This window comes from Lagenorhynchus albirostris, chromosome 5 (genome assembly GCF_949774975.1).
Source record: "Lagenorhynchus albirostris chromosome 5, mLagAlb1.1, whole genome shotgun sequence".
Classification (NCBI taxonomy): domain Eukaryota; kingdom Metazoa; phylum Chordata; class Mammalia; order Artiodactyla; family Delphinidae; genus Lagenorhynchus; species Lagenorhynchus albirostris.
The window spans coordinates 139675775-139697568 of NC_083099.1; the positions used below are offsets into that span (position 1 = coordinate 139675775).

The 21794-nt window shown below is 38.8% G+C and overlaps 1 protein-coding gene across 1 annotated transcript in view; it reads right to left on the reverse strand.

Moving 5' to 3' along the window:
- The window catches only part of LCA5L (lebercilin LCA5 like), a 40173-nt gene that overhangs the window by 8549 nt on the left and 9830 nt on the right, over positions 1–21794 (reverse strand). Inside the window, exons 2-4 of the mRNA XM_060150948.1 lie at positions 10921–11252; positions 4780–5294; positions 2002–2139 (exon numbers count right to left, since the gene is read on the reverse strand). Coding sequence (XP_060006931.1) covers positions 2002–2139; positions 4780–5294; positions 10921–11242 — 975 coding nt within the window. The 5' untranslated portion in view covers positions 11243–11252. The remainder of the gene's footprint in view (positions 1–2001; positions 2140–4779; positions 5295–10920; positions 11253–21794) is intronic.

Here is a 21794-nt window from a genome sequence, read left to right on the forward strand (position 1 = left end):
TTCTACTCTATTTTTTCCCCATTTCCACTATTATCCTACTATGCTTTTTTCAAAATAGAAGCAAATTTGTAGATATATTTGTATTGTCTCCTTTCCTTACATGATGGCATACTACACACTTCCCTCTGCCTTCCTTTTTTCACTTATCAATATATCCTGGCGATTACTCCATATTACAACATAAAGAACCCTCATGCCATTTTACAGATGCACAGAAATCCATTGCGTATATTTACTTTTCTTTTTAAAATAAATTTGGATGTTACTGAATATAGAATTTTGTATCTTTCTTTTCATTAAGCATTTCATTAATTATTAAGCTTTTCTCCTGTCAAAATTGTTTTTTAATGACTGTATAGTATATATGTGCACATGGCTGCATATGAAAGCACAAACTTTATTTTAAAATTCCCTGATTGTGTCTCCATATGTGTGTGTGTTTGCTTTGACCAGTGGATCTTGAAGCCTCTTCTGTTAGACTTCTAAGGTAGTTCCTATAGCCACACCCATTTTCTGGCATATTCTTCTCTCTGAAGTTTCCTGAGGCTACAGAGAAGAATGAAACAGAACTCTTTTCCCTGCTTTACAAAGGGAGAGTTTACATCCAACTTTCTTCCCTGTCTCTGAGTGCTCTCAAGGCTCCTGGGAAACCTGTATTTCCTATTTGACATAAAAGTTAAAGATTCTTGTCTTAAAGAATCATGCTTAAGATTTACTAACTGAGGCTTGAACGACCTATATTTCTTAAGTATTTTATCTAGCTTTTCCAACTTGTTGCACATTTTAGAAATCTTGAAGGCAGAAAGAACAAAAGTCTGAAAAGTAAATTTTTTTAATTTTTATTTTTTTTCTTTTGGCTGCACTGCACAGCTGGTGGGATCTTAGTTCCCCAACCAGGGATGGAACCTGGGCCCCGGCAGTGAAAGTACTGAGTCTTAACCACTGGACCGCCAGGGAACTCCCCAAAGAAAATATTTTTAATTCTCACTTTTAGGGCAGATTTTTAAAAAATTGAAGTATAGTTGCTGTACAATATTATATGTTACAGGTGTACGGTATAGTGATTCACAATTTTTAAGGGTTAAACTCCATTTATAGTTATTATAAAATATTGGCTATATTCCCTGTGTTGTACAATACATCCTTGTAGCTTATTTTATACCTAATAATTTGAACCTCTTACTCCTCTACCCCTATATTGCCTCTCCCCCTTCCCTCTCCCCCCTGGTAACCACTAGTTTGTTCTATCTGTGAGTCTGCTTCTTTTTTGTTATATTCACTAGTTTGTTGTATTTTTTAGATTCCACAAATAAGTGATGTCATAGAGTATTTGTCTTTCTCTGTCTGACTTTTCACTTAGCATAATACTCTCCAAGTGAGGGCACATTTTAAAAGACAGTTTTGTAAGCATATTTGCAAGTGAGGCCTTAAAATGATTTATGTATATATAAAGTAGATAAGCAACAAGGATTTATTGTACAACACAGAGAACAATATTCAATATCTTGTAATAAACGATAACAGAAAATAACCTGAAAAAAATATAACTGCATCACTTTGCTGTACACCCGAAACTGACACAATATTGTAAATCAACTATATTTCAATAAAAAAAATGAAAAAATGAATTTATGGGCTACAAAAATTACTCTAAATATTTTAATGTTATAAGTGAATTTTTTAAATAGAAAAACTTATTTTGGGTTCCACTAAAATGTTGACAAAGTACAATATTACTTCATGTGATGAGATAAAAATGATAATAAGTCTTGTGAATGAATAAACAAGAGCTTTAATTTTTCTAATTACATATTCACCAGGCTGTTAACTGATTCTCATAATTTCAGATCCTCTGTTCATATGGTTGTAGGGAAAAAAGTTAATTTGAGAAAGCTATACTTGAAGTTAAGTAATTCAAAGATATATTAGGCATAAATAGCTCTGATAGTTTGGGAAGCAGCATTTCACAAATTTTGTTACATTTTGCTTTAAAAGAAGTACCTTAAGTTTTTGTTGAAGGTGTTTTATTTCCATTTGCAGAGTCTTTGTAGCTGCTTGAGCTGCTAAGGTCTTCTGGTTCTCAAAGGCCAACTGCCGAGTAAAGGCTTTATTGTTTAGCCTCAGTTGTTTCTCCAAGCTCTGAAAATAGTATATGTTTCAACTCTCTGGAACCAGTGTAGTATTATAAAATAATTCGACTCTAATGGAACTAATTACATTTATGAAAAGTGCAAAATTTTAATACAATTTTAGTGGATGGCTTGTCTAGAGGACACATATTAGAACTAAATATTACCACACACACAAAAAGCCAAAAAATTCCAGATCCCAACTCTAGGGAATAAATATCATGTTTCCAGCCTAATGTTTTTTTACACTCTGGAATTTGGTAAAAAAACTTTTTGGAACAGATCCTGAAAAATCAATAAGTAAAATCAACGTTATACTTTACAACTAAACCTAAGCAGTTCTGTTGAAATGAAGTATACCACTAACTTAGCATGGTGCACTCCGTGAAAACCTTTCAAATCTCTCTTGCCAAAGGGTTGACCAGCGTCAGTGCAGACCATCACTCTCGGACTGTGATTCTCAGATAACTGAGACGGGAAGTTACAATGGGGTCTCACAGAGCCACACCACGTGGATGAATTATAAGCCAATGAAACGACTGACTTAGCACAGTAACCATCTATAAATACGAAGGACTCACTGTTGCGTATTTGCCTTCTCTGTGGAATGAGAACTGTTTTACTGGAGAACTGTTTGAGCGGGTCTTTGACAGGAACTTGGCCAAAAGGCCTTTTCTTTCCTTCTTTTCCATAAAGTGTGGTTTCCCTCGTTACAACATTAATACTTTCTCATTAAAGTGGAAAATATGGTAAGCTAATAGGGCGAAATAATCGCTAAAAATCCCATTTCCTAACATATTAACATTAAAAAAAATACCGACATGTTTTGGCCCACAAACTTTTTCTCCCACCAAATGCCCTACAACCAAATGAAATTTCCCATACAACCAAGTGCCTCCGATAAGAAAATAGCTAATTAGTTCTCAAATTCTTTTTGGTTTTGGTTGTAGTTTAAAAACATGAGCTACTTGAACATGTTTGTGTAAAAAATATGTAGATGAGATACAAATACATTTACTTTCACATGACAGACAGATGCTAAGATGGATCCAATCCTACCCGAAAGGCCAAACTTTAGAAGTTTGGTACACTATTTACATGAATGAAGAATGAGGTGGCTCATCACTTCCTGTAGCTTCCATATCCATTTTATGTGAAAAAGTTCTCTTTGAAAATAGAGGAGGGTTTCACCAAAAAAGAAATAACAGAAAAAACAGTGGCTGAAATGAACTTGATATCTTATTATTATTTCAAGATCATTGAAAATACTTGTCTCTCACCTTTAGGGGATTAAACAGTAAATCACTTCCATTTGTGTTTATGTCCATAGAGACCAAAACTACCTAATGTAAAATAGGCAGAATTCTCAATATGATCAGAGTGTTCTCCCAAATCATCCCTTGTAATGTAATCCCCAGGCTTTTGACCACCATGCACCCTTGAGGAATATCTATCTCTTCATTTCTAAATTTAAATTCCTTTCCCCTATCTGTCCCCAGGAATATTACCTGGGGAAATTTTCTATTTCTAGGACATTAGAAATGTCTCGACAGACTGATGAGGGACAGAACAAGGAGGGGGCTGGCGAGGAGATGCACTCAGGGTTTAGGGAAGTAGCTTTTTAAGAAGGCAGTTTGGAGTAGAGGCTTGCTTTCTAGGAGAGGTTTCCCACAACACAGCACAGCACAACCCCCTTCAGCATGTGAACAAACTCCCTTGACCTCAGCAGCTGGACTGCCTGAGAGAATGGTCATTTCCAGATAAATGAGCCCAGCCGTAGCTAAGCAGAACCGCACAGGGCCTTCCCAGGACAGAACCCCTCACCCCACCCCCTGCAGTGTCCTCCACCTGCCTCTGGTCTGTAGAAAAGCTTTATCCTCTTAGGCCTTTCCTGAGTTCCAAAGAGTAAATTTAATCAGAGAAATGAGAAAATGAAGAAAGAAAGGAAAATAGTCAAGAAAGACAAAGTAATAACAGTTTAGCCATTAAACAAAGTAAAGGAACTTTAGTCCCTCCTCAGGGCCTATAGTTAATATTCTGAGCCATGTCCTGTGAGCTGTTCTGTAGATACTGAAACCCTGTCAGGTAGAAGAAGTTAACTGCATGCTGCCCACCAGCATGGAGACTGCAGTCGGGTTGGAACCAGAAGGCTGATGATACTGACTCCCGATTACCTCACCACCAACCAATCAGAAGAATGTCCACGAGGTGATCACACAGCCCACATCCCCCCTCCCTCACCCTGTCTTTAAAAACCTTTCCCTGAAAGCCATCAGGGAGTTTGGGCCTTTTGAGCACTAGCTGCCTGGACTCCTTGCTTGGTGCTCTGCAGTAAACACCTTCCTTCACTACAGCCCAGTGTCAGTAGATTGGCTTTACTGTGCACGGGCGAGCGGACCCGAGTTAGGTTGGGTAACATAGCCACAGGACCTCTCGCTCAGTGCACAACAGAAGGAGCTGTTTCTCTCTCTCCTGTGCCCCTCCCCTTCCCCTTCCCCTTCCCCCCCCCCCCATCAGACACCACCATCCGTGTGCTCTTGCTCAGCACAGCAGCTGGTAGTGCTTCATCCCACAGGCATATATGATGAATGCGCACCCTCTCTCTATGAACTTTGGAAACTTAACGTTTCTAGACCTCTGAAATACAGACCTGTATTTGTCTGTCATTCCCCTCCATTTTTGTTGTAAGAACAGACAATCTTTGAGTAAGCTCATCCCTCTCTGCAAGATGTTTGTCTTCAGAAAGTTTCTGCAGTGCCTGCAAGGCATCTTTAGTCTTCAACAGCTCGCTGTCTGTTTCTCTAAGTTTCCCAGACACGGCTCTTTCCTTTCCCTGGGATTTCCTGAGTAGCTGCCTTAAAGTTTTTACTTCGTTCTGATGTTTAACCACAATTTGAGGTAGATTATTTTGTGAATTCTCATATTTTCCTATAGCTTTCAAGTGCTTAAGCTGGAGTTGTCTCAGAAATTGGTTTTCTGCGACGGTGGCCTCCAGCTTGCGGTGTAGATCGGCTAATTCATTTTTCAGTTCTTTAATTTTGTGAAGCCTTGCTGAGAGTATGCGGTGAGTTATGGCATCTCGTCTCTGGGCAGCCACATTGATCTGAGAATTTAAAAATGGTGCATTCCAGTTGTGCTTTTTCTCCACCGCGATCTCCTTCTGGCCTGTGTAAGCAGATAATCCAGTTTGTTACTAGTAATGTGTATATAGATATGTAGATATGTAAATATACAGGCGTGTGTAATGCCCCCCGCCCCCTGCCCTCACACATATACATACACACATGCCAACTAGAAGGGGAAGGAACTAACACTGAATGAACACCCATGCTTTAGGCTGGGTACTTTATGTTTAGGTATCTCATTTAAGACAATCCTTTAACGTCAGTAGTAGTCTATTTTAGAGCTGGAGATTATAAGTCATTTTTCAAAGGTTACATAACCACAAAGTGACATAAAATGAACTGAAAACCAGGTCTTCTCTGACTCTAAAACCTGTACTTATTTCTATCATAAAAGGTATACTGAAAATCATAATACTCGATAACATTTACTAAGGGTTTACCATATGTGAAGCATTGAATTAAATGCTTTATGTAGATTATCTGACGTAATTCTTCCAACAAAACGTTACAAGGCAATCACAGTGTAACATTAGAGCCTAATGTTATATATATGATGATCTCATATATTTAAAAAGAACCTTAGAAAGCCATTAAACTGCTTAGAGTATTCATATAAGGATTCCATCTCTCAATAAACCCAACACAACCAGTTTTTCCTCTGTTACTTTTGAGTGAGCACTAAATTAACCAGTTAGATGGTTTGTATTTGGGATTCTATTTTGAACAAAAAGCATCTAAACGATATTACACGAAGCTTATGTAACCGAATTCGAGTATGTCAAATGTATGTGTAACCTCATTGTATTATTATCCCATTTTAAAGATGAAAAAACTGTGCTGAGTGATGTCATTTATCAATGGGCACACAACTGGTAAGTGGTGAGACAGACTCACGTCTATGTACCTTTGTCACTGCCCCATATGTATTGTATGTGCATCTGTATGATATTCATATGTGCATCTGTGTATGTAACTATATGTGTGTGTGCATGTGCACATATTAGTATATCTATACTCTGAGAAAGAAAGAGATTGAAACTGGATTCTAGAATCTGAAAAAAATATTGTCCTCATCGTGGAGAGAGAAAGGCTCTTAGTGGCCAGTGTCATTGGAGTCCTAACCCTAAGCTATTGGCCGAGTGTGGACACATCATCTGAGACATGGCTTATTAGCATGTTTGGTCTAGGTGGTGGGAAAGGCATTTCTGCCTGTGATGGAAACAATGAGTCAACAGAAACAGAAGATGCTTTCTGAGGATAAAGCATGTGAATCTTGAGCATGACAGACCACACAGATTTCACAATGATCACAGGATCAGTATCAAATCAATAACCAATGGACTGTCTTTACAACTATGCCTCCAGAGGTTTTTATTTTCCCACTGGGAACAATGTAGTAGGGGCTATGGTTGAATACTTGAGTATCTTGGAATAGACTTTTGAGCACACTGAAAACTGGGAAGCAGAGGTCAGACTTTTAAGACACCTACTAGAAGGCCAGAGAAGAGGTGTCTGTGGTTGTATCAGGCCGGATACTCTAATACCTTGGGCACTGGCTGGGGGAGTTCTAGACCCAGGCAGTGTGGATCAGGCTGGATGAAAACAGGGGTGGCTGAGGGCTCTCAGGCTCCACACCATGTCCGGCATGATTGAACTTGACCCCCAACTTGTAATGCCTTCCAGCTCTTGGGTGGTGTGACCGTGGAGGAGAAAGAGATTCTCCTGAGCCTGGAGGGATGAGGGGTGGTGGGTTCCGTGGGCACTGGAGGCTTGTGTCCCCACCTCATGCTGGACTAGAGTGATGGGAGGGCAGAGTCAGCATGAGTGGGGACTAAACCCCACGGGCATGGGGCACTGGCCAAGGCCCCAGGTCGAGATGTGCACCGAGGGCCTGGGTGCTTCGAAAACAGGAGGTGTCAGCCTTTTAAGGATCACATGGGCCTGGACAAGAAACAGACGTGATGAAAATGGAAGGGCCAGAGACCCTTCCCCAAACGTCCTCGTCTGTGTAAGGCCCCCCAGACGCCCTTCATTCCCCGAACATGACTGAGATTCAGTGTCTTATCTACCCTAGTGGGTGCGTGTGAGAGAATGAACCAGACTGTTTTGCTTCAGGAAGGTAAATATCCCACTTGCATTGGAGTGATGTAGATAAATTCATACTATATATGTCATGCATACTTGTATAATAATAAAGGTTAGGAAACTTGAAATAGGGTTTAATCCTTAAAGATTTATATCTCATTATCCTAACCTATACATAAGAATGGTAAAGCTTACAATTTCTGTCCCATTTCACACAATAAGGCAGATGTAGCTGAATGATTTAGCTATTCTTAAGATAACTGTTAAACCACTAAGCTAAAACACTTAATTCACCAAAAACATGTACATTTAAGTCCATGTTAGCCAAAAAGGGACTCTTCTCATTGCTTAAGAGTAGGCATGCTTCCCACTACAAAGAGTGAACTGTGCTCTTTTGAATAGACCTAAGGACAGCCGCGCACTCGCCTCTTCACCGGCTCCAGCCCGTCCATTTCCCCAGGTGCATATCCTTATCCTCAGCCCCGCCTTTTTTTTTTTGTTTTGCGGTACGTGGGCCTCTCAGTGCTGCGGCCTCTCTTGTTGCGGAGCACAGGCTCCGGACGCGCAGGCTCAGCGGCCATGGCTCATGGGCCCAGCCGCTCCGCGGCATGTGGGATCTTCCCGGACCGGGGCACGCACCCGTGTCCCCTGCATCGGCAGGCGGACTCTCAACCACTGCGCCACCAGGGAAACCCCTGCCCCTCCTTTTAAAAGCACGATTGTCCTCCTGTCTCACTGCTGTACCCATGCTGTCTCTTCCCCCGTTTTCCCTGGCCCCGTCGTAGCCCCGTCTCCTGGTCACTTTCCTCTTTGGTCTCTCGGTCCCATTCTGTTCGCGAAGTCGTCCACACCCTCAATCTGGTTCTGGTCCTTAGCCTGAGCCACGTCCCTGCTGGCGCTGGCTCTGTCCTCTGCCGGGTTCTCTCTCTCTTCCAGGTCACCTTAAAAGACGTAGCTCACTTCCTTCAAGGACCAGGGTAAGAAGAGGTTCAAAGGCAGGCCTTTCCCTTTCCTGTTCTCCAGAGCCCTGGCATTAGTGTTGGAGAGGGCATCCCCTCAACCCCACCGCAGGGCTTCCACCTTCCCCCGACTAAAGACAACAGGGCAAAAGCTGTCCAGAGCAATTGAATGCAGTAGAATAACTGTTTTTTGTATACCAGTTTTGGAATGACTATCACATAGTTTAGCACTGTGTTGACAAAACATATCAAGGAGGGATATATAATTGAAGGAATTCTGAAAGTACATTTTTCTACAAAAGGAAGAAAAATCAAATTATAGGAATATGTTGTTCGCTATTTACATTGATGTAAGGAAATCTCCAATATCTGACCAGAGCAAATATCCTATCATACTGAAGTCCTCTTTTTATCCCTATAATTTTTCTCTATGAAATGTTTTTCTGCTATAAAATTTGCTTTTCTAAGATGGGAATTGAAAATAATCTCTGATGTTACTATTCTTGAGTGAATTCTGGGTCTGTAGTGGTGGTTCCTGATCCAGTGTTACCAGCCCCTGAGGGTCAGAGGTCTACTTTTATATATAAGAAAGCAGAACAGAAATTGAACCTTCACTGGAGAATGGACTGCACTGGCTAAAACGTAACGCCTTTTTGCTTAGAATTACATTAACCCAGCATTAATTCATCAATTACTTGCTGATTAAATTTTTTTGGCAAACACTTGCAAAACATGAGCTGGGAGAGAACAAAAGAATAAAAGAATAAACCAAGAGACACTTTTATCATTCTGTGACAAAGCTTGATGTTACAATGAGTGTTTTAAGGTCATCATACACCGGTACGAGGATCCTCAGGGACATATAATTTGGGTTAATGATGCAGCCAAGATTTGCTTAAAATAATTTCAGAGTATTTATACACGAAAGCGTACCCAAGGGAGAGCAAGCCCTCACTCGGATCATGGAATTTAGGTTCTAGTCCCCTGTGAAGTGACAGTTCATTTAGGCTGCTCCCAATTTATGAACAGGTATCTTGCATAAAGGACACAATAAATATTTGTGGAATAAATAAATGAGGAATCAGTTTTTAAAAGTCAAATTATAAGGTGCTTAGAACTCAAAATACAGTTCGTTTCTTGTAGAAATGGTTTTATAAATGCTAACTGCATTCTCACGCAGTCCCACAAAAGCCCAGACTCCATGTAAGATGTAGTATATCGTTTGAGGATTTCTTGTCATAAACCCCTGGGGCCAAACTGTTTCTGAATTTTGGGGGGTTTATTCTTCGTGATGCATATATAGTATTTTCCAAAGTACGCCCAGTAGGGCTGGGGACATCACACTTTGTTTTTGTAATGAATATTTTTGTAGTGAAATTTATATGATTATATTTTGCACAAAGTGAAATCAATAAAGATGAATCTCATGTCAGTTCAAATCAGGTTTTTGTTGCCAAATCAGTGCTGGTGCCAAAGATATAAAAAACGTTTGGTTTTCAGAGTTCCGTAAATTTCAAATGTGGCTGAGGGAGTATGACTGTAGAGCCTGGCCATGATGTATGTGCTGTTGTGATTATATCTACAAATGCCCGAACAGACTTCCCATGACAGAGTCTTCTGCCCTGGGCCTTGCCAGGATGTGCGGGACTCCCACCTCTCCAGAGAAAGGGCTGTTAACCTTCTGAGAATCTGGATGAAAACAATGGGTCCTTCTCCCTAGAAAGTTCACAAATGCAAATAAATGCACACAAAAATGCAAAGGATTCCCTGGGGTTTGCAGATGTGGGTCTTAGACGAAGAATCCCTGCTCTACAGCTGGGAAGAAGGGCAATCGAAGATTCTAGATCTTCACTGGGGGTCCCAGGCACAGCTGGTCATGGCAGGCTGGGGATGGGAGGCAGGTACTGGGTAAATGTGACACTACATGTGCTCCAGTTAGAGTAGGCTCTTAATTATTTTCCAGCTACTGACTGGGCAGTTCTGATGGTCACAGTGGAAAAAGAGTTCCAGCTATTTCTACATAGGGAATATTTATAAGCCTAGGATTGCCTGTCTGGGAATAATAACCACCTGGGCAGGGGGCGGGGAGTGAAGAGGTCTAGGATGTTGCAAAGCTAATCCCAATTTGGATAGTTAGGAGCTGATGGAGTACTTTTAAAATCCACAAGAAAATGACATTATTAACAGCCTCTTGAACCATCCTTGTTTCTAAAGAGCATCTTTGCCAATATGCCTCACCGGATGCGAAGACCATCTTCCTGGGGTGCTGAGACAGATATTTACATTTCATTGGTGATTGAAACCTTGATTCTTCAGCTGAGATGAAAGGCAAGAGGCCAGTGAATTCCAAGTACTGTGGTATTCTGTAACAAGTCCACCTGTTAACTAAAAACCGCAAGAGGGCTAGGCTTTATATTTTAAGCCTAACTTTCTGTTATTTTGTAATTATCCTTAATTTCTCTATTTCCCATTCCTTCTATAAAAATTCACTTATAATGTGTATGATTTACAATCTGGAAAAACAATAAAACTGAATATGGACCACTTCAGATAGTAGTGCATTAAATAATAATGTCATTATAACCAGAAATTTGGTCTTGGTTGGGAAGTTTTGCTTCTTACCTTTAGGTTGGGAGATTTTAGAAACATTATACTTTTTCTTCTTCTCCTTTTTTCCTTTCACTACAGGCTTCTCTAAATAATTCTTTTTAGCCGCGGTTTCTGAGCATTCAGAGAGAAAGTCTTCTGAATAATCGTAGTGAGAACTTGAACTTCTGCAGGAACACTGAGATCTGCTGTAATCAACACTCTTGTCGGAATCGTTGCTGTTCCTGGGAAAACCTGGGCGGCTGCTCTGGCATTTTGCAGACCTCCTGCCGTTTTCTAAGGCCACACTGGGGAAATGTCCATCTAGATTCGTTTCTGTTAGATCAGCCAATGACATAGTAAACAACCTAATACAAGAAAAGTATTTTTAGATTTATAGCTATTGACATTGAAATGAACCTGTGCTTTAATATATTTAACTATAAATGAATAATTAGGAATACAAAACAACACATTATTTTGAAGTATTTTCTGGAAAAATTTTCAGTTTGGTTTTTATATTTTTTTCTACCTAAAATGTAAGACTCCTGAGACTGGACTTTGGAGAGATTATATTCACAGGAAATATAAAGTTCACATCAGGTGACAACAATGACAACAATTTAAAAGTTAGTGAATTACAGTCTCATTCTCTAAGGCTGGCTGTTTTTTTTTTTTTAATTGAAGTATAGTTGACTTACAATGTTGTGTTAGTTTCAGTTGTACAGAAAAGTGATTCAGTCATATACATATATATATATATATATATATACACACATACATGCTAGAACAAAAAAAGAATGCCCTAAGTTCCCAAACCAGTTCTATTCCCGAATCTTTCTGTAAGAACCGCTTTGAGCTTCCTTAGACTCAGTCTGAACTGTGTTTGGCTTTGGGAAAGGGTGATCAGGCACTGTCTGGAAGATACCAAGGCCTCTTCACTGGTTATCAAGAGGCAGAAGTAGCACCTCACTGTTGTCTACCGGATGCTGAGGGACACCTAACTGCAGACATTCATTCAGCTGGGAAAACAACTGGGTGATTCCTCCATGTATAGTCAGTCACTTTTCCTTCCGCAGAGAGTGATAAAGAAGGGAGTTACCACGTACCTTTCTGAGGCTGTTTTTGGAACGCACACAGCGTGGGGGGCAGCTTCTAAGGGCCTCCGCTGACTCCCACTTCCTGGTATAATCCCGTCCCCTCCAGTGTGACTCAGGTATCGCTTCCAAGGTAAGGTAACTAAAGGATTCTGACTTCCTTCTTAATCACCCTCGCTTTTTCTCTCATTTGCTCACATTGATGGAAGCCAATTGCCGTATTGTAAGCTGACCCACGGGGAAGCACACATGGCAGGAAACTGAGGCCTCAGGCCCACAGCCAGGGAGGACCTGAGGCCCTCCGTCGATCGGGCTGCAGGAGCGGAATCCTACCACCAGCCATTCGGGTGAGCTTGGAACTTCCCCCCGAGTCTGGAGGTAACTGCAGCCCCAGCCGAAATGCTGAAGCAGCCTTGCGGGACATCCTGAGCCAAAGGACCCAGCTGTGCCCGGATTCCTGACCCACCGGATAAAAAACGTTCGTTGTTGTTTTTCCAGCCAGTAGGTGTTCATTTGAGAACGGGAGACAGACTTATAAAACAGCAAACTTAAGTGTGAATCGATCCCAGGAGGTTATGAAACCAAGTGATCTTGCAGAAAAATGGAAGAACGGGATTTTATGCTAAACAACTTAGTTTATTTAGGTTAATAGATGCTTTCTAGAATGTGTATTTACTTAATTTTGAAAAAAATCTATATAATACCATATTTTCTCTATCTCTAATCCATTAATTTTAATAAAATCATGATCTTATCAAAGTAGTTTTTTGGAGTGGTGGCCGAACACACTGTTGTTTTCAGCTGTTAAGTTTTGGGGTGATTTGTTACACACGTGTAGGTCACTCATACACTCAGATGTATCTTCCCAGGGTGGTTCAGTTTCCAAAAGAGTTACTTGGGCTTAACACAAATTATACCTACCAGAGAGAGAGAACATTTTTATTTATTTTTTAATTTATTTGGCTGTGTCAGATCTTAGTTGCGGCTCACAGGCTTAGTTGCCCCGAGGCATGTGGGATCTTAGTTCCCAGGCCAGGGATCGAACTTGCGTCCCATGCATTGAAAGGTGGATTCTTAACCACTGGACCACCAGGGAAGTCCCCCAAGAGAGAACATTTTTAGAATTCTGAAAATCCCAGGACCCAGAACTGTTCTAAAATTTCTACCTATATAATCGGATTATGGGTTTGTTTGGGTTCACCTGTGAGAATTCCATTCTAATTCATGAAACTGAATCTGAGAGTCATCAGCAAGGTAAAACGAAGTTTGATTTTTTTTGTTTTTTTGCGGTACGCGGGCTTCTCACTGATGTGGCCTCTCCCGTTGCGGAGCACAGGCTCAGCGGCCATGGCTCACGGGCCCAGCCGCTCCGCGGCATGTGGGATCTTCCCAGACCGGGGCATGAACCTGCGTCCCCTGCATCGGCAGGCGTACTCTCAACCACTGTGCCACCAGGGAAGCCCCCCAATTTTGATTTTTGGCTATTCCTAGTCAGCATGTACCTTGAAAGCACATATTAAGCAGCTCTCTGGAATATTCAGTCTGTTAAATGGTAGTTTTCTCATTGATCTGTTAAAAATTGATAGAGGACTAGTATCAGGCCTATAACTACCTTTAAGTTGATTAAATTGTTTTAGAGTATATTTGTATTAATGTAAGTAGGCTACACCACATTGTTATCAATAAAAAAAGGTAAGCAGGCTCCACATATATGGATTTCTGATTATGTGGTGTATTATTTAAAAATCTAGGCTTTAAGCAAACCATCTAATGTTCCTTTTTTTTTTTTGGAACTAAAGAGCTGGGAGAAAGATGACTATTTATTTATTTACTTTTTTTTTTTTACATCTTTATTGGAGTATAATTGCTTTACAATGGTGTGTTAGTTTCTGCTTTATAACAAAGTGAATCAGTTATACATGTACATATGTTCCCATATCTCCTCCCTCTTGCGTCTCCCTCCCTCCCACCCTCCATATCCCACCCCTCTAGGTGGTTACAAAGCACCGAGCTGATCTCCCTGTGCTATGCGGCTGCTTCCCACTAGCTATCTATTTTACGTTTGGTAGTGTATATATGTCCATGCCACTCTCTCACTTATTCCCAGCTTACCCTTCTCCCTCCCTGTGTCCTCAAGTCCATTCTCTAGTGGTCTGTGTCTTTATTCCCATCTTGCCCCTAGGTTCTTCATGACATATTTTTCCCCTTAGATTCCATATATATGTGTTAGCATACGGTATTTGTCTTTCTCTTTCTGACTTACTTCACTCTGTATGACAGACTCTAGGTCCATCCACCTCACTACAAATAACTCAATTTCGTTTCTTTTTATGGCTGAGTAATATTCCATTGTATACATGTGCCACATCTTCTTTATCCATTCATTCGATGATGGACACTTAGGTTGCTTCCATGTCCTGGCTATTGTAAATAGAGCTCCAATGAACATTGTGGTACATGACTCTTTTTGAATTATGGTTTGCTCAGGGTACATGCCCAGTAGTGGGATTGCTCGGTCATATGGTAGGTCTATTTGTAGTTTTTTAAGGAACCTCCATACTGTTCTCCATAGTGGCTGTACCAATTCACATTCCCACCAGCAGTGCAAGAGTGTTCCCTTTTCTCCACACCCTCTCCAGCATTTATTGTTTCTAGATTTTTTGATGATGGCCATTTTGACTGGTGTGAGATGATATCTCATTGTAGTTTTGATTTGCATTTCTCTAATGATTAATGATGTTGAGCATTCTTTCATGTGTTTGTTGGCACTCTGTATATCTTTGGAGAAATGTCTATTTAGGTCTCCTGCCCATGTTTAATTTGGGTTGTTTGTTTTTTTGTTATTGAGCTGCATGAGCTGCTTGTAAATTTTGGAAATTAATCCTTTGTCAGTTGCTTCATTTGCAAATATTTTCTCCCATTCTGAGGGTTGTCTTTTGGTCTTGTTTATGGTTTACTTTGCTGTGTAAAAGCTTTTAAGTTTCATTAGGTCCCATTTGTTTATTTTTGTTTTTATTTCCATTTCTCTAGAAGGTGGGTCAAAAAGGATCTTCCTGTGATTTATGTCATAGAGTGTTTTGCTTATGTTTTCCTCTAAGAGTTTGATAGTTTCTGGCCTTACATTTAGGTCTTTAATCCATTTTGAGCTTATTTTTGTGTATGGTGTTAGGGAGTGTTCTAATCTCATACTTTTACATGTACCTGTCCAGTTTTCCCAGCACCACTTATTGAAGAGGCTGTCCTTTCTCCACTGTACATTCCTGCCTCCTTTATCAAAGATAAGGTGACCATATGTGCGTGGGTTTATCTCTGGGCTTTCTATCCTGTTCCATTGATCTATCTTTCTGTTTTTGTGCCAGTACCATACTGTCTTGATTACTGTAGCTTTGTAGTATAGTCTGAAGTCAGGGAGCCTGATTCCCCCAGCTCCGTTTTTCGTTCTCAAGATTGCTTTGGCTATTCGGGTTCTTTTGTGTTTCCATACACATTGTGAAATTTTTTGTTCTTGTTCTGTGAAAAATGCCAGTGGTAGTTTGATAGGGATTGCATTGAATCTGTAGATTGCTTTGGGTAGTAGAGTCATTTTCTCAATGTTGATTCTTCCAATCCAAGAACATGGTATATCTCTCCATCTATATGTATCATCTTTAATTTCTTTCATCAGTGTCTTATAATTTTCTGCATACAAGTCTTTTTTCTCCTTAGGTAGGTTTATTCCTAGATATTTTATTCTTTTTGTTGCAATGGTAAATGGGAGTATTTTCTTAATTTCACTTTCAGATTTTTCATCACTAGTGTATAGGAAGGCCAGAGATTTCTGTGCATTAATTTTGTATCCTGCTAGTTTACCAAATTCATTGATTAGCTCTAGTAGTTTTCTGGTAGCATCTTTAGGTTTCTCTATGTATAGTATCATGTCATCTGCAAACAGTGACAGCTTTACTTCTTCTTTTCTGATTTGGATTCCTTTTATTTCCTTAATGTTCCTTTTAATTAATTAATTAATTAATTTAAAATGTTCAGTCAAATGTCATTTATTTAGTGTCTGCCAGGCACTGGGGTTAGGAAAAAGGCAAACTCTGCCTTCAAGGATTTGAAAATAAAGTTAGTAATTATGTAATTAATGCTCACTATATAGTTAGCATACCAGTTTTTGATATCAAATTTATGATAGTGTATAGTTCAGATTTTTGGCACCATATTTTAAACAATTAGTGTTTACAGTATAACAGTGCCCATTTTATTGCACTTGAAGCATAATTTCACTATATTGCTATCATTATAGAGTTTATAGTAGTTTCTTTGCTGTTGTGTATGACTCAGGAATACAACCCACAATTAAAAACCTAATGGAAAAATGTGACCCTGTTGATGATATGTTTTTTCTGGAATGCACCGTGGTGAAAAGGGGTGGCTGCTTATAAATACAGTAAGTTTGTATATCACATTCATTTAATTATAGAATGAGAAGTGAGAATGTTCAAGATTGAGATATACATCTGAATAATTCTGAATACTACAGTGTTGTGTAGTTGCCTTCAATTCTACTTTTACAACAAGGCGGACCAAAAACTAAACACATGCAAAAATGTTTTAAAATGAATTAATGCGTATCTGCCGTTCTTTACCAAATGTTCCTAAAATGTATGAGAAATCAACTTTGTGTCCTGAGCGGAGGGTTCTTCACACAGTAATATTTATGAAGTTTCCAGGGTAGTGTTTTCTGACATTCTTTGGTCTATTTCTAAGAAAATAATATATTTCAGGGACGTCCCTGGTGGCTCAGTGGGTTAAGAATCCGCCTGCCAATGCAGGGGACTCGGGTTCAAGCCCTCATCTGGGAAGATCCCACATGCCTTGGAGCAACTAAGCCCAGTGTGCCACAACTACTGAGCCTGCGCTCTAGAGCCTGCGAGCCATAACTACTTAGCCTGCGAGCCACAGCTACCGAAGCCCACGTGCCTAGAACCCGTGCTCCACAAGAGAAGCCACTGCAATGGGAAGCCCGCACACCGCAACGAAGAGTAGCCCCCGCTCGCCGCAACTAGAGAAAGCCCGCGTGCAGCAACGAAAACTCAATGCAGCCAAAATTAAATAAATAAACAGATAAATACATTTATATTAAAAAAGAAACTAATACATTTCAAAAAACCTAGAATGATATTATAAAAGGCAAATGTTAAGAGCTCATCAATAAACATTTATATAATTGGAAATTAAAAGTTTTGAACCAGTATTAATTTATATATATTCATTTGCATATGGATTGCTTTATACTTCACACACTATAAGGCTTTCTCTCTATCAAAGTGAATCAGTTATTGGCAGTTGATTGGGAAATTCTTGGTTGTAGTTATCAAACAGTCCTGCTGAAATAAGATTTGACGGGGCCACAGCAGAGCAGTGCGTCTCAAAATTTGGGGCATAAAACAAAAGATCGTGTGGCCCACCTGCTTGTTCTTTCTTTCTAATAAAAATTTGAACGTGAATAATGAAAGTTTTTGGATTATGTGTTACTTGCCTGAAAGCAGCAGGTACTACTGGTGGGCACTGGATCTTATCTTAGAAGCACTGATATTGATAGACTTTAGTATTATGTACTGAAATGTAATCTTCTGACTCAACAATCTATCTCACAAATTGTCAGATTCTTGGCTTTTATTACAACCAGAAAATCCTAATTCTTAAAGGTAAATATTCTGTAGTGAAGTTATAATTAATTTATAGGGACCATTTAGTTTTCAAAAAGTGGTTATGGCTATGTTTACCAACCCAAATTATTGTGTGGGTAGGTAACTGTATTCTTAACTGTATTCTCAGTCCTGCTTCGTGGGAAACGGTAGTTTGACTTACAAGTTTTCCCTCTTTTCTCACCCATTCTCAACACTTCCTAGTCTCTTTCCCACTATATTTCCTCTTAGAACATATCACTAGTCTAATTTCATACATATTTTACTTATTCATCTGATTTGTTGCCCGACTTCTCAATTAAATTGTATGCTTCATAATCGCAGTATTTTTGACTGTTTTGTCTACTGCTGTATCCCCTGTGCCTAGAGGAGTTCCTGGGAAATAATGTGTTCAATAAAGATTGACTAAATAAATGAATGTTCAGGGTGCCTCTATACTTCTTAAGTCCTTTCTCCATATCCATTGCTCCTGAAAAACTTCTCACTAGTGCTGACCCAACTCAAAATGCCCTAAATGAATGCTTTCCCAATATGATAAAGAAATATTAATACATATCTCAAACTAAAAACTAATCTCATGCTTAACAGTGAACCATTAATTTACATTGCTGTAAGGATTTAGATAAAGATGTCAACGATCACTTCTGCTAATTAATATTGCTCTGGAGGTACTAGCCAATGAAATTAGACATGAGAAAGAAATAACATGTATAAATATTGGAAAAGAAACGGCAAATCATTTATTTTGTGCAGGTAACATGATTTTAAACTTATAAAACCCCATACAACAGTATAAAATAAAGGGAATTCAATAAAACTATTGGCTATTAAATGGATATAAAAATCAATCTTTTCTATATGTTATCTGAAATGACTTGGAAAATAGATGAAAAGATCCCACTTACTATATATCAGCTAAAAATTTAAAACATCTGATACAGGTTTAATACAAATAATATGAAAAAAACTTTTAAACTACTGAAAGAAATAAAAGAAGATTTATGTAATTGGAAAGACATATAGTGTTCTTATATAAGAAGCACCAAGGTGATAAAGATGTAAATTCTCCCTAATTTAATGTACATAATCACAGTATTCCTAGTAAAAATGTCAAGAGTAATTTTTTTGGAAATGTGACAAGATCATACTAAATTCATATAATTATGAATATGCATGAGAAGTGAGATGCATGAGAACAAAAGGATTTTTAAAAAATGATGAGAAGCGACTACCTCTATCAGATATTGTGATATAAAGCTATAGTCATTAAAAGAGCCTGATAATAGTGCTTGAATAGACAGAGCAATATAATGTAATAAAGAGTTCAGAAACAGAAACAAATACATATGGAAACCTAGTATAAGATAAAGGTGGAGAAAAGCAGACTTCCAAGAAATGATGGTGTGGGGCAACAGGCTAGACATCTGTCTGGAAATCAGAACAAAAGTGAATTCTTATTACATTTCTTACTCTTAAATATTAGATGAATTAAAAATGTAAATGTTGAAAGAAAACATGGAGTGTGGTAAGAAATAAAGCTCACAAACCACAAAGGAAACAATTAGTAAAAATGGCTGCATAAAACTTTTTAAAAGTTTTTTTATTCAGGTATACTTGATTTACAATATTATATGTTTCATGTGTACAACATAGTGATTCTCACAATTTTTAAAGTTTATACTCCATTTATAGTTATTATAAATTTTTGGCTATATTCCCTGTGCTGTACAATATAGCCTTGTAGGTTATTTATTTTATACATGATAATTTGTACTTATCACCTACCCTTCTCTTGTCCCTTCTCCACTCCCTCTCCTCACTCATAACCACTAGTTTGTTCTCTATATCTGTGAGTCTATTTCTTTGTTACATTTACTAGTTTATTTTATTTTTTAGATTCCACATATAAGTGATACCATACAATATTTGTCTTTCTCTGTCTATTTTTACTTAGCATAAAAACCTCCAAGTCCATCCATGTTGTTGCAAATGGCAATATTTCATTCTTTTTTATGACTAAGTAGTATTCCATGTATATGTATATGTATGTGTGTGTGTGTGTGTGTGTGTGTGTGTGTATATACACACACATATATACCACATCTTCTTTATCCATTCATTTGGTAATGGACACTTAAGTTGCATCCAAATCTTGGCTATTGTACATAATGCTGCTATGAACATTGTGGTGCATATATGTTTTTGAATCGATGTTTTCATTCTCTTCAGATATATACCCAGGAGTAGAATTCCTGGGTCATGTGGTAGTTCTATTTTTTGTTTTTTGAGGAAATTCCATACTGCTTTCCACAGTGGCTGCACCAACCTGCATTTTTATCAGCCATGCACAAGGGCTCCCTTTCCTCCACATCCTCCCCAACATTTGTTATTTATGGTCTTTTTGATCATAGTCATTCTAACAGGCTTCAGGTGATATCTCATTTTGCTTTCGATTTGCATTTCTCAGATGATTAATGATGTTGAGCATCTTCCATGTGCCTTTTGGCCATTTGTATATCTCCTTTGAAGAAATGTCTATTCAGATCTTTTGCCCATTTTTTAATGGGGTTGTTTGTTTTTCTGACATTGAGTTGTATGAGCTGTTTATATATTTTTGGATATTAACCCTTTATAGGTTATATCATTTGCATACATTTTCTCTCAGTCCGTAGGTTGTCTTCTTGTTTTGTCAGTGGCTTCCCTGGCTGTGCATAAGCTTTTAAGTTTAATTAGGTCCTGCTTGTTTATTCTTGTTTTTGTTTCCTTTGCCTTAGGAGACAGATCAAAAAAAATATTGCTACAATTTATGTCAGAGTGTCCCACCTGGACTTCTTGGTGGTCCAGTAGTTAAGACTCCGCACTTCCTACAGGGGGGCATAGATTCGATCCCTGGTCCGGGAACTAAGATCTCACATGCTGCATGGTGCGGTCAAAAAAAAGAAAAGCATCCCACCTATGTTTTCTTCTAGGAGTTTTATGGTTTCCAGTCTTGCATTTAGGTCTTTAATCCATTTTGAGTTTATTTTTATTATTTATTAAAAGATTTATTTGTTATTTATTTATTTATTTGGCTGTGTTGGGTCTTAGTTTTGGCACACGGGATCTTTGTCGAGGCGTGCAGGATCTTTTGTTGCAGGATACAGGCTTCTCTCTAGGTGTGGCATGTGGGTTTTCTCTTCTATAGTTGTGGTACGCAGGCTCGAGAGCACGTGGGCTCCGTAGTTTGTGGCACGCAGTTTCTCTAGTTGAGTTGTGTGGGCTCAGTAGTTGTGGTGCCTGGGCTTAGTTGCCCCGTGGCATGTGGGATCTTAGTTCCCTAGCCAGGGATCAAACCCATGTCTCCTGCATTGGAAGGCAGGTTCTTTACCACTGGACCACCAGGGAAGTTCCTTGAGTTTATTTATTTATTTTTTAAATTTTATTTATTTTTTTATACAGCAGGTTATTATTACTTATCTGTTTTATACATATTAGTGTATCCTTGAGTTTATTCTTGTATATGGTGTTAGAATATGCTCTAATTTCATTCTTCTACATGGAGCAGTCCAGTTTTCCCAGCACTACTTATTGAAGAGGCTGTCTTTTCTCCATGGTATGTTCTTGCCTCCTCTGTGTTAGATTAGTTGACCATAAGTGCATGGTTTTTTTTTTTTTTTAAGTGCATGGTTTTGTTTCTGGGCTCTCTATTCTGTTCCATTGATCTATGTGGCTGTTTTTGTGCCAGTACCATACTGTTGATTAATGTAGCTTTGTAGTATAGTCTGAAGTCAGGGCGTGTGATACCACCAGCTCTGTTCTTTCTCAAGATTGTTTTGGGTATTTGGGGTCTTTTGTGCCTCCATACAAATTTTAAAATTATTTGTTCTAGTTCTGTGAATAGTGTCCTTGGTATTTTGCTAGGGATTGCATTGAATCTGTAGATTGCCTTTGGTAGGATGGTTATTTTGACAATACTAATTCTTCCAATCCATGAACACAGTATATCTTTCCATCTGTTTGTGTCATCTTCAGTATATTTAATTGGTGTCTTATAGTTTTCCAAGTACAGGTCTTCTACATCCTTAGGTAGGTTTATTCCTAGGTATTTTATTCTTTTTAATGTGATGGTAAATGGGACTGTTTC